The sequence below is a fragment of the Zootermopsis nevadensis genome, unplaced genomic scaffold (genome assembly GCF_977971745.1).
Source record: "Zootermopsis nevadensis isolate Lab colony 2312 unplaced genomic scaffold, Znev_1.0 Znev_ptg000002l, whole genome shotgun sequence".
Lineage (NCBI taxonomy): Eukaryota > Metazoa > Arthropoda > Insecta > Blattodea > Termopsidae > Zootermopsis > Zootermopsis nevadensis.
This window is the reverse complement of record NW_028259134.1, coordinates 6,318,134-6,332,018: the sequence shown is the minus strand read 5'-3', so window position 1 is coordinate 6,332,018 and position 13,885 is coordinate 6,318,134. Positions and strand designations below refer to the sequence as shown.

General features: G+C 37.5%; 1 protein-coding gene across 7 annotated transcripts in view; it reads right to left on the bottom strand.

Moving 5' to 3' along the window:
• The window catches only part of stau (double-stranded RNA-binding protein Staufen), an 81,648-nt gene that overhangs the window by 27,517 nt on the left and 40,246 nt on the right, over positions 1–13,885 (bottom strand). For all 7 annotated transcript variants that reach the window (XM_022065518.2, XM_022065519.2, XM_022065522.2 and 4 more), the window contains 2 exons: positions 5,935–6,142; positions 3,557–3,756 (listed from right to left, as the gene is read on the bottom strand). In XM_022065518.2, the coding sequence (XP_021921210.1) occupies positions 3,557–3,756; positions 5,935–6,142 (408 nt within the window). The remainder of the gene's footprint in view (positions 1–3,556; positions 3,757–5,934; positions 6,143–13,885) is intronic.

The window sequence follows — 13,885 nt, the reverse complement described above, 5'->3', positions numbered from 1 at the left end:
TTTGTACACGTTCTCCTTCAAAAACCCCCAAATGTAGAAATCCAGTGTGAATGATCTGAGGACTGATAAGGCCACAAGTTTTGAGAAATATTGCAACCACCAAACTCGCTCAATAACTGCATTGTTGAATATGCTGTGTGTCCTCTATTGCTAAAACCAGCATCTTGTTCAACAACTTCCAAAAGGAAAATAACATTAATAAACAATTTCTGGTAACGTTCAGCTGTTACTGTTTCACATTGAAGAAAATGGGACTAATTACCCTCCATCAAGAGGCAGCACACCACATTCTGACTCTTAAGGAGTGTAGGTATGTGGATTTCAGCAATTTATATTATGCTGTTTTGGCTATTAATCTACCCATTTAGGTGGAACTGCAGTTCATCACAAGAGAAAACTTTATCTATACCCTCTCAAATTATGTGTGTAAACCATTTGCAGTGCTGAAGTATTTTTCCTTATCAGGTTCCTTGAGTTTGTGTTATAACATGTACATGATATGGATGAAGTTTTAAAATCTCTGTAGCCTTATGTACACTTCCACAGCATAATCCACTCTAAACAGAAAGTTCTCTCAATGACTTTCATGGAGAGTGTAACAAAATTTGATGGATATCATCATTATTTAACACCGAAGGTCAAATGAAATTGTTTCTGTCCTGCATGCTTTATGTGTCATGGAAAGAGTTCACCAGACAAAATACTATAGATTTGTTTGGCACGGGACAGTTGGGAAATATATCCCTAAATTCATTCTGGCAAGTTAAGCGAGAACAAGATTCCATGTACACTTGCTATACTTGTGAAAAAAAGACATCTTGCACCTTGACTGTTTGAAGACAACTGACAGACTGGCACAAGCAGGTTACATGATGTGACCTGTGTGAGATCTTGCATAAACACAGTAATGTTGTGTTTATTAATCCAAGCTAACTATAGTGAATTGCAACCAAAAATAAATTGTTTAATATGGGCTTGATCGCTCAGTACATACATGTAAGGTGTTATTCATAAAAAAGAATAATATCAGTGCCATTACACCCATTACCTGTCACCATACAGAACACAATTTCAGTGAACTCTTGACTATCCAGGTTACTGAAGGGAAGGAAACATGAATAATAGAAAATATTGATAATCCAAAATCAAACCTCAAATCCTATCAAAATATTTTGTTTGGTGCATTCACAGAACTTCAAAAAAAAATACATTTCTTTAAACAATTGGCACTTATTTTGACAAATAGTTGTTATGATAACTTCTTTCTGTAAACTGTTTAGACTACTCCTCATAGCAAAATGAATCTCACTCTCATCCTCCCAATCCTCCTCTTCTTCCTGGTGTTTTGTGGCAGCACTGACAAAGTCTATGAGCCGGGATAGCTCAGTCAGTATAGTGACTAGCTACGGGCTGGACGACCGGGGTTCGATCCCCGACGGGGGCAGAGGACAAACTTTACTTTACTTTACTGACAAAGTCTGCCAGGTGCTGGAAACTCATTTCACACACATCTCTCTGTAACCATTCATCATAATCTTCATTGATATTTCTTTTCACAGCACACACCATGTCAAGAATTTTTTCATCATTAAGAAAATCTTGCAAATCATCATCTTCTAAATTTGCAAGAAGTCATCTCCATGATCAATCCAGCATTACCAGATTTATAGAAGACCATGCCCAAGATAGGCCACTTTTAGCATCCAACACCATTCTTTTTCCATAATGCTATTATGCTATCACATCCATCAGCAAGAGTTATGAGAAGGTAAGCCCAGTAGTGTTGTTTCATGGATGTAATCACTCAAAACCTACCCCAAAATTTTTGGCCAATTAATTCTACTGCTGATTCATAATATTAAAATTTAATTAACTTGATCTTCCATTTTATTGTCAGCAAAATCTCATGACTTTCAGCCATCTTACTTAGGATCCACAACTGTTAACTATCATTTACACCTAAATTCTTAGAGTGATGCACATGAAGAATGCAGTCAGCCTTAAAATGGATACATCTGCATACAATGTTTAAGCTACAGCAGACATGGGGACCTTTAACCTATTCACTAAAGTGACTGAGTGTTCAATTTCATGGATGCACACTAAATTAAATTGATTTGGCTGTGATTTGTGCTAGTTATACTGAATTTATAATATTCTAAACTTATTCACAAGCTTCTGCCATCTTTCAGGAACAGCTGAACTTGTTATTTCATATTCTGGACACAGTATAACAGAAATAAGTATTTATATCCACCGTGTTTCATTAACCTATTATTATACTTTAATTATAGTATCATCATTTAATTATAGTATAATTTTAAAATCTGTCAAAGGAAATAGGTTTGGATGTCACTTCTAAAAATGGTAACAGTAAATCTCAAAATGTAAAATTGCTAATAAAACAAACACAAATCAAATACAGTGAAATATCCAGTCAGGTGGGATAACCAAAACACTGAAAAGTAGGAATAAAAAGATTAATCCATGTAAAAAACCTACACACAGAATATTTGGAAAATGTAAACAAACAGAAAAACACTCACAACAAAATAATAATCAGATAAAAAGATAAAATATTCAGAATGCTTCCTACAATTCAGTTCATAATACTGTTAGATGAGCCTACAACTGCAGCTTGGTTGGCTGGGTAACTAACCACTCCCTATGGTGACATGCTGTGTACAATCTCAGGAACTGCATCGCCAGAAACATCATTTCCACAAAGTTTGTGAACCAAAGGGAAAGTTCAACAAAAACAATTTCCACCTATGCCACACTGGAACAGGTACGGCATTGGGAGCCCAGCTCGGTGACCAAGTGATCTAGACATGGCAGAAGTGATCGGTTACCAGTGTCAGGAAACCAGAACAGTATTATGAAGAGTGCAGTTATATTCAGAGAACTAGGTCAGCAATTTGTGAAGCAACAGAAATCAACGCAGGAAATCAATTATAATAAATCCATCATAAGTTCTTAAACAAAAAAACCCACTGTATCATCACTGATTATGTTACAATATTTCATCTTCACATTTCGTACATAAAACCTTAATGTTAAAAAGTACTAATGTATAATTTTGTCTGTTTGAACTACCTGCTGTCTCACTTTAAGGGTCTTCACACACAAAAGTTCTGAAAGAAATGTGTGGACTGAGAGAGCTCAAGTAGGAGGATTAAGAAAATTACATGACGAGCATCTTTGTAATTTTTACCCTTCACCAAAAATATTATTAAAAAAACTCAGTGAAGACATCTGAGTGGGCAGGAAGATAACTAATATGCACAAAATGTTAAAAAAAACTAAAGGGAAGAGACACTTAGTAAACCTGGGCTAATATGAAAATTAATTGTAAATAAACAGTGTGTGAAGGCATGGAATGGATTCAAGTGGCTCAAGACAGATCTTGGACACAGTAATGCCCCTCCATATTCCATAAATGTAGAATTTCCTGTTTGGTGAGTAACTATCTGCTTTACAAGGAAGACCTTGTGCAACAGAGTGAGTAAATCTCCCATGCACTCCAAGACCACAATAGTAAACCATTCCCATTTACCTTCTTGCCATTGCCTTCACCAGTCGTCACCCTGTCCCCAACTGCGCATTTGGTCACAAAGGTTCTCATATGTGGTGGTCCTTTCTCACTAACCACCTCAAAATTCACTGGGAGATTGCGCTTCAAAGCAATCTCATGAACTAGTGAGATAGGAGACTTCAAATCTGCATTAGGATCATTTTCCAAACCACAGGAAATTCCTGCAAAATAAGAAAACATTAAGCAATAAGATTAGAAATTTATATTCTGTATAGTACACAAGAGTTCCAAAGGTGTTCTTTATGCCACTTCTGATGAGTAATACCAAATGGTTACAACATCACTGACAGAAAGCAACAAAACTGGTTGATCAGCATGACAAACAGATACACGCTTCATACAGCCACTCACAAATGGAAGCAAAAACACATGCAACCAGTCTATAATGGAATTTCATAGATTGGGGAACTTCATTCTGTTGTAAGCAGATATCCAATTAATACTGGCACTTCCTACAAACACAGGATTTTGTACAGATAAGTATATGTACCCCATATACAGTACTGTATTTACTCATGATGCACAAATCTATGACACATTTTTAACTGCATAATATGCACTGTTTTACTTTTCCAAGTAATTTTCTGATATACAGGCATGACCTTCGATCAATATTTGTGCACGGCAAATTATGTAAAATATTTCAGAATTATTTAAATTCAGTGAAAACACCTTGAGGTTTTCAGAGCAGTGAGGATATTTTTCTTATTTCAACACCATGTAGACTCGTCTGCAGATGTGAATGTTTAGGAGAAACATGTTGTCTCTTTCTTCACGGCTGAAGTGGCAATGCTAGCAGGTGTAGAAATTTACATGGGGTTAGAGGAAAAGATGGCAGGGGGAGGGCCTACCAGGAATAAGGAATGAGGGGGGGGGAAGGTCCAGACCAACATGAAGTCACCAAGCAAGTGTTGGGGGGGGGGGGGTGTAAGGAGAGAGAAAAAAATTGGCCCCTTTCAGGGCTTACCAGAGAGGGTTGTGTTCTTGGTGAGAGCTTATTCCATTCTTTGAGGTCACAAATAAAAGGATTCCATAACCCACACCAAAGAATCCACCCCCTTATTCATGCTGTCAGGATGGAGCTCAATATCTATCGCTTCCCTGATAATATGGTCTGTGTCTCAACTTCTTTCAGCCCTATGTTCCCAAGAGGAATAAAAGGAATTAACTCTAACTAACTCAACTTCTTGGCCAGAACACTGGAGGAGAGACAAGGGTTGTTTCACCTGTGCAAAACGTACCCTCACATTGTTTGTTCTCAAAACACTCTGTTACTGCCATGACTTATGAACATGCGTTTATGATAAGGATCACAAACTGCACAGTAGCATGGAGAAATTACAAAAGATACATAAACAAAACACTGCACCACAACGCTATATTGTAATGCATTTCAATGGCCTACAAGCACTGCCATCTAGTTATGGCATAGTGTATTAGCTGACCATTACTGGAACCACTTGGAAAAGCGCTTTGTCATCAACTGCCTTGTTGATGGCATCTGGACCAAGCTCTGATAGTAGGTCATCGTCTGGTTTCAGTCCACATATATTATATATGGTCATTATGATGCATTTCAGTAGTGAATGCTCCTGGTGGTTGAAGTTGTGGTCAGGTGCTATTACCTATTTCCCAGCAGTACAAACTTGATTCATGCACAAATAATCCTAATAACATTCCCTTAAATATTTCTTTGCCCTGGCTACTAACTGCACATTGTTACAGATATAAGAACTTGGGAAAGGAAGGTACACATGAAGAAAGCCCACAGTTAAATATAAGCCATACTGCAAGGTAGTAACTTTAATGTACTACACAAAGTTGTGCCACAAGATAATAATTTTAATGTACTACACTTAATTAATCCTAACATATGATGATCTAAGCTACAATTATGTGCTCGTGGAGTCAGCCTGATCACCATTTATACTTTCATATTAGTGGATACTCTGGAATAACATCACTCACATATACAAATACCATCACATTTCTGTTGCGATATTTCATTATTTATTTAAATCAAATGCATAACTGAAATTATAACTATTATGGGCAGAATCTTCAAATTCTGAGCTAAAAAAAGTTCAGGTAACATATTTTACATCAGCACTAGCTTAGCTATTCAAATTTCCAGCACTCAGTACACTGCACAACCCAGTTCAAAATCTGTCCAAATGTCTGATGGGAATTGCAGGTTCTACAGAATTACAAGATACCATATTGCTCCTGTCACACATGATCAATATGCTTACTTCAAAAGTTATTTCAAAACAATACATAACAGTATTATGGGTCCCACCTCTGTTAAAAAGTGGAGATGTCTGCAAAAAGTTCCTTACCATTTTCTTGTATAGCCACATTGCAATGTTGCAGACTGTCTTCAGGCAATGGCAAAGACTTCAGCTGGTGTAGAGCTTTAGAAGCAGCATCATGACGAGCTGCCTGAGCAGTTGGACCATCACCCAGGAACTCTCGAGCTCCCACACGGAGAGACACTGTGAACACTGGTGGCTGAAATCCTCCAGGGCCCTTCCCATAATGATACCTCTATGAAAGGAAAATTATGACATTTCACTGCTTCTTTTTTTTAAAATTTGTCTCTCTAAATATCATAAAAAATATGGACGACATTTAAATTAATATTACACATGTTTCAGGTTATAGAATCACACACACAGTATTGGAGAAACAAAGTGTAACATCAATGAACATTTACTGTGACAAAAATAATAGGAACAGCAAAACACATTTTATTTACACATTTTAGTTAACACTTCACATTTTTTTTTAAATTTCAAATTGGTGTCCACCGTTATGTGGCATGCATAATTGTGATGGTCAAATTCATCCAACATTCTGTTCTGCAAGTCAATATCTACCTCAACAAATGTCTGCTGAGTGACTAGCACTACTCTTTGTCAATTTTAAAGGGTTATGACAATGGTGTGTTACAATCAGGATTACTAAATTCCTGGACTTTGAAGACCAGATGATTGACAAAATCCAGAAATTTAGTATTTTGGAGGTCTATGGTTTTGTTCTTTTCTGATAATAAGTTATAGTATGACTGTAGAACTGCATCAATTCCTCCAGATGCCATTCATACATGATTTTGACACTTCACTCCATGCCGCTGAAATGTTGGCGATCCCTTTCATGATGTCATATGACTTCCAGTAGTCTCTCAACGTGACATTATCAGACACTTGAATAGCCTCAGAAATTCCCTTGAGTGTTGTCCATAAGTAATAAGCCTTGAAGGTGGATATTGCTCCTTGATCCATGGATTGTAAAAGTGAGGTTGTGTTTGGTAGAAGGAGGACAATCTTGACCTCTAGGCCATTGGTATTCAAATCATTTTATATTCCATTTTTTGTTTAATTATTTAAATTTTAGGCCATAGTTTATCATTTAGTATTATAGTTTTATTACACTGTAGGGACCATCTGTATCTAGGAAGTCGGGCAGAGTCATAACTTATCACCCCCTCCAATCGTGACCTATGAGAGGCGCAAAACTGAAGTGGGCGTAAATTGAAGCGGCATAAACCGAGTCCTACCTGTATAATGTATTCTTCTCGGGCTACCAGCCATGTAAGGTGGTTTAATGAAGAAAAACCCAACGTTTTGGGAACAAGGACAAACATGGTTCTCGAAATGTTGGTGTTTTCTTCATTAAACTGCCTTACATGGCTAGCCTGAGAATTCATTATAATTGTGTAATATGGACATGATGCACACATAGTATCATCAGCCAGCCACTGGGGAGTAACACTGTTCTCACAGTGCATATCTTGACAGTACCTACCTCAAAATCAGGCCATGACCACTTCCTTTCAAATCTTTTCCAATTTATTATTTGTTAATCACCATATCATCTGATTCCACATAGTATGAGCTACTTACAGCATCATTAAAAAACCCATAAATAAATAGTTACCAGAGCTATGGCATTAAGTATCTTATAATATTTTCCAAATATGTGCAAACATAGGATATATGTTTGTCAACACTATGTCTTTCAGAAACTGCCAAAAGTAAAGTCCACTTGAGCAAGAGATAACCTGTGTAGACAAAGTGTCACTGCCATGGAATATCATCTTCCTTAGGGGGTTTTGTCACAACCCTGAAAGAAAACCTCTTACACAGTAACATTCTATCATTTGAAAGGCATCACCCAACTTCAGCTTTCCTCCTTGATGAGTTCTGCAGACAACAGATACTCCACATGAACTTGCTCCAGAGTTTTATCAATATGTCATATGCCCACCTTTGGCTTACGATAACTGCAGCCTGTTTCAGCAGATGTGTGTGCACTGTACTTTTTTTTGGAGGGGGGCACAAGAAAATTAGTTTACGATTAGCACACACATATGCTTACCATATTTCACAAGTAATCAATGTTGCTGAATACTTCTGTTCAAACTACAACCCAGAACTCACATTTTCTACATCACCAAAAGCCACTTTAATTAAAAACTGCAATGCCACATGACACAAACATGGAGGATTCAACCAGCACCAAACCTTCAGTGTTAACCAGCACTTTATAACAAACTGTGTTGTGCTATTATTGTAATTTTGGTCACAATGAAAGATCAAATATATTTTCCTTATTTGTGTGCCTTGTACTGTACATGTGCCCTGAAAACTATTCAAGATCTGTAACTAATAGTTTTGAAACAATAATCACTTCACTGTTACCAAAGACACATCATTCATTGTCAGTCATTACTCATTGATCATAGTATTCTTGATATCTATGTAATAATTAGCACTATGCTGAACACACATTATACATATACCAAACACTGTAGGTAAGTAATTAGCACTCTAGTCTCATACTCAAGAGTTTCTGGATATAAATCTTGCTCAAAAGATCACTACCCTGAGTTTGTGGTTATCCTCATTCCATCCAAACAAGTAATGGCAGGCCATTATTGATTTCTTCTACAACCTTCTCAATACACAGTTCACAATCACTTATCCATTTCAAGGAAACAAATAATTAACATTAAGAACCCAATGTGTGTCTAATTAATTTCTTATAGCTTCCTGCATCCTGCAGAATTTCTCTATAAAAACAAAAATTCAAGACACATCACTGTATGTTTGGCAGAACAGTTTAATCTGTAACAGCGAAACAGTTACACCTAATTCTTTTTCAACTCTTAAAAAATTAACAACCCGATCTGTGTGAAATGCAAACACAAAACAATGAAATCAAGTTACAATGAAAGTAGTTCTTTCAATTTTTATGCAACATATTATGTAATAATGGGAGCTCAACTAGAATGATACCAACCAAAAATGTAAAAAGTACTAGTATTAGCATAAGTCCTTTCTGTGTTATTTATATGAAATACAGTCTCCAACTGCTAAGCATATTTAACAGTACCTTGGCAAGAAAATTTCTTCAGGATTAATACAAGGAAAACATAGTAGATCTACACATATTTTAAACATGCTAAAGATGAGAATGGATTGGAACTTCCAAAACTTGGGCTTTTGAATCCCAAGGGAGTGTACCATGTGCTTCAAGGCAATGAAAAGTATTTTAAAATTCTCATAACAAGTCACTGCATATAACAGCACCCACTAACAGAATACAATAATGTATCTGAAACATTTTAGAAATGGGTGCAGCTTTCCTGCACTGTACAATGGTCATTATCAGCACTTTTGTGTTACCAACTGTGACAATACAATTTAAGATGAAGTGAAAGAAGGACTGGGTACCTAAATAATGCAAGTCGCATGCTAAGATGCCCTCCTATGTGAACAACATGCAGGGTAGTTGTAATGGATTCCCAAAAGCTTTCACACCTAAACAGTATTAGATGACATCAATCTTCAGCCCTTAATATAAGTTAAATAGGTTGTGAAATCTTACTTCCTTACTGCGTCAATAACCTCCGACCACATTTATAGCCCAACAACCACAAAAGATTGAAGTTCGTCATACAGATTGTGAGAGGGGCACAACACAGCTGTGTACACAACTCATTTTTTAATTTGATGAAATGTATCTACTGGCAACTGAATTCCTATTTGACAGACTTACCTCAACTTGTTGCTTTTCATCTTCTGGGTTGTAACACCTTGTGGACTTACATGTAAATACCAACGTTTCTTCAAAACATACTACCTTGATCTTCAGCCCTGAAGATAACTGGCTAGAAGACCACATGGCATTAGAGCCCAGAAGACTGGCATCAACATCTTCACCACTGTGAGAACCTCAATCACTACCAGAATTTCCACTGAAGGCTGAACTCATCTCTACCGCAGTTCAGCAAGGAAAGCAAATTTCCATTCAAGAATTATGCTATGTTACCCCTTAAGACTCCATGCACAGCATCATGTAATTAACAGTGATTATACAAAACACAGCACATGCAATGAAAAGGTTCATAACAAGTAACCAACAGATACTCCTAGCATGGAGCTTACACAAACTTCTTCCCCATAAGAATCTACAAACCTGATGAGAAGGTTATCTCAAGCACCTCATAGCAGAAGAGTCTCCTCACCTACTTCCACTTCATATTTGCAAATCAGCATAAAAGGCTAGTGAATATGAATGATTGTTATTACAGAGTTTGCATCATTACAATTATAACCTTTGCTGTAACAGTGTGGAAATGACTGTTTCAAAGTCTAAATAAAATCTCTACCATTCTGACTAATTGGTGAAATTTAATTTTGTAGCAGAAATATGCTCAGATAATTATATGCTTGGCAATGAAGACAGATGTGATTATCAGCTTAGATAAGAGGTCATATTACAACAGCCAATTGTATCTAGTTACAAAAAAATTGTATGTTCCAATTAAACCAGTAACTCATTACTCATAACTCACACTTCTCTACTGTACACTTAATTATGACTAGGAAAGCTTAAGTCAGCAAAGTGAGTATGAGTTCAATTCCCAGCAAGGTAGTGCAACTTCGCTCTACCTGGAAGCCATATAGCAAGCAGCTAACCACAGTACATCTGAATTCCCAGTCCAACCACTTGCCTCTATATTAATGCAGGGGCAGAAATGTTTTCCTTTCCATGATTCAGACTGGTTGTGGGGCCCATCAAACCCAACCCAAAGAGTAGTTTCCTTCAGAAGATAAAATGGCTGGAATATGAAGGTGACTCTCGCTTCCATCTAGTGCTTTGGTCTAGAATTCATGGACCTTAATCTCCATATTTCTTCTATTCCCCCACAGCACAGTCCATAGGCACAGACACACATTTTACCTTACTGTATTTTATTTCTACAACTGTAATTTTTGAAGGACTAATGACCATCAGGTTATAATGTTTATGTCATACTATTCTTTATCTGCCAACATTGGTATAATACTCAAGGAGTCATCAGTCCATTAACTGAACCTTATTCATCTTCACTTCTCAGATAGCCTAACCAATGAAACCACCAGATCCTAAATGCAATATCACTGTTATCCACATTCCTCACCCATGAATTAGTAAAAGGTGCATTCACTCATTCTACATATAGCATGGAGCCCAGACATGCAGTACTGCTGTATCACTAACAAATCACAACACAAAAAATTTCAAGCAATCTGCATACAAGTATGCCTATGGTGACCATGGCTTGCAAGCAAGACAGCTGATACAGTAGTTATAATTTATCTTTAAACATTCAAAAGTATATTTTAAAAAATGTAATTGCTGCACAATGATGGCATTTAAGGGACATGTAGTACATAACATGGTGTTTCAAATGCATGCTTCATTGCTTACATTAGCATGCACTGCAAATGCAGTAGTACAGATGCTGGTGCAAGTGCAGAAAACTAATTGCAAGTTGCAGTTTCACAAACCCAAACCAGATGACAGCAGTGCAAAAATGGTCTTGAAGAAAGTTTGGGCTGAATCCATACATAACTATCTAACTAGATGGCTTACCAAACCCGAAGGTTCATCACCGAATTAACCAAAGCCCTCCTCCTGGGCCAACAAAATTCAATCTCCTTCAACTCCTATCTCCCATAGATCCTGCCTGACATTATCCTCCCATCTACATCTAGGTCTCCCCAGCGGTCTCTTCCCCTCAGGCTTCCAACCAATACCTGGTGCACACCTCGTCCCATCTATGTGCACTATTCTGTGTGTGTGGGCAGGCGCATGCACGCGTGTGTTTGTGGGCTGGCGCGCGCGCAAACGGTTAATGCAGAGTGGTTGTCTCTGCAAAGGCAAGAGTTGAGAGTGCCCACTTCTTGCTGAAGCAACAGTGCAAACAGTGCTACAGACATTTGTGTGCAGCCTATGAAAGTTGGCAAGATGTTTCAGCCAGGAACTCACCATTCCTCAGCCAATGGTGTGGGAAAATTGTCACAAAGCATTTTCAGCTGAAGTGCCAGGGAGACAGACTGGCAGACACAGACCAAAAGCGTGGCCTCCTAGGTCCCTGAATCAAATTATGTTAGACTCCTTGTTTGAGGACATGTTAAGAAGACTGTCTACTTCCCCTTTCACCCAAATGCCCCAAAGTTTCATGAAAAGATTCACATCATGCTTGTGAATCAGCTGACATATAAGCATATCAATGCTTGGACTAAGACTGATTATCATCTCGACATGTGGAGAATAATCAATGTGGCAATCAAACAGCTCAGAGTTTAATGAATTCCTGTCAGGTTAACAGCCATGTCAGGTGGTTTAATGGAAAAAACACCAACATTTTTAGAAGCATCTTTGTCCTCGTCCTCAGCGTACAACTACAGTACCCTGAGGACAAGGACGAAGACGGTTCTCAAAGAGCCGGTGCTTTCTCCACTAAACCACCTGACATGGCTGGTAGCCCGAGAAAAATTCATTATAATACTCGGTCGCCATGAAAGCTTCAGATCATACATAACTGAGAGTTATGTTCTACAAATTCCATTATCTGGCATAGTTTACTTTTATCAGAATAATTTATAAGACTGTAAAGAACATTTATAATCACCCTGCCTATATTATTGACAGGTCACATTCCGACTCATATGCAAAACTCCATCCACACAACAATAACCATCTGTTGCTAACCTCAGGGCAAAGAAGGATGAAGTGTTATAGCCATAACCTTTTTTGTGATAAACTGCACAAATGAATCTTCCAAGTCAAACTGTCCCAAGGAAATGGAAAATTTTACTCAGGCCTAACTAATACTGTTCAAACTGAAGTTTCTCAATTAACTCCTTCAAACAAAATCTTCCTTTATAAGTTACTGTCACTCAGCAATCACAGAGTTCCCCACACTTTATGGAAACCAAAGGTTCATTACCATATTTGTAAGTGGTCACAAGTGGACCTTGTCCTCAGGCAGAAATTACTAAAGTGCAAAATAAATAGAGATATGTAACATTAACCTTGTTTCTAAGCACCACAGCATAAAGACACACAGGAGGTGTTAAGGCACAAGCTGCACACATTCTAGGCCTTCAGCTGGACACAGCACAGCCCTAGTGAAAGCCTGGACATGGTATAACACCAAATGCCAGCCACACACTTCAGCATTAAAATTACTGTGGCTCAAAAATGATTGTACGTAAAGGGTTAATTAAGGTGGCGTGCCGTGCATGGAAGCAAGGGAAGTATTGCTTACATAGTTGAGAAACAAAAAGAAAAGAATTCATACATAAATCATTCAAGTTGAATAATAAGGATTGTGAATATTATCATCTTCTCAAGAACATAGCGTGGCGAAGCAAGAGATCAGATCGCGGGCAGCAAGTGTCTTTGGAGGAGTTACCAAGTTTCCTTTCATTAATCTTTGTAAGAGTTCATCCCACCCAAAGTATCTATAGGAAACAATTCTGACTGGGTTGTCTATGCTCCTTGGCCTGTAGTGCAGAAGTGAAAGAATGTGTTCTTTCAATGGTGATGCGAAAATTAAGTGTTTATGTGACTTCAATTCTTGTTGGGTGTTGTAAGCATCTATAAGTTTTATTTAAACATTGTGTATGTATATTTAGATGGTGCAGGATCGTATTTGTGATTGTATTTTGAAGTATGTTAAACTCGAGAAAGTATATGAACTACGTGCAAGGGTAGCATTTCTAATCTTATGATATAAATGGCAGGGGAGTGATTAGACTACATGCACATCTAATATGAACGTTGGCAGAGAACCTTCATGTACAGACTGTGCAATTGAACGCCTTTTAAAACAGGGGTTCAATAGAGGGACTTTTCTGAAAAGAAAATAATTATAGTAAGAGGACTGGTGTGAGTTGCCAGAACTTAAACCACAAAAAAAATCATGTGTGAGGAAATTTAATTTGGAAA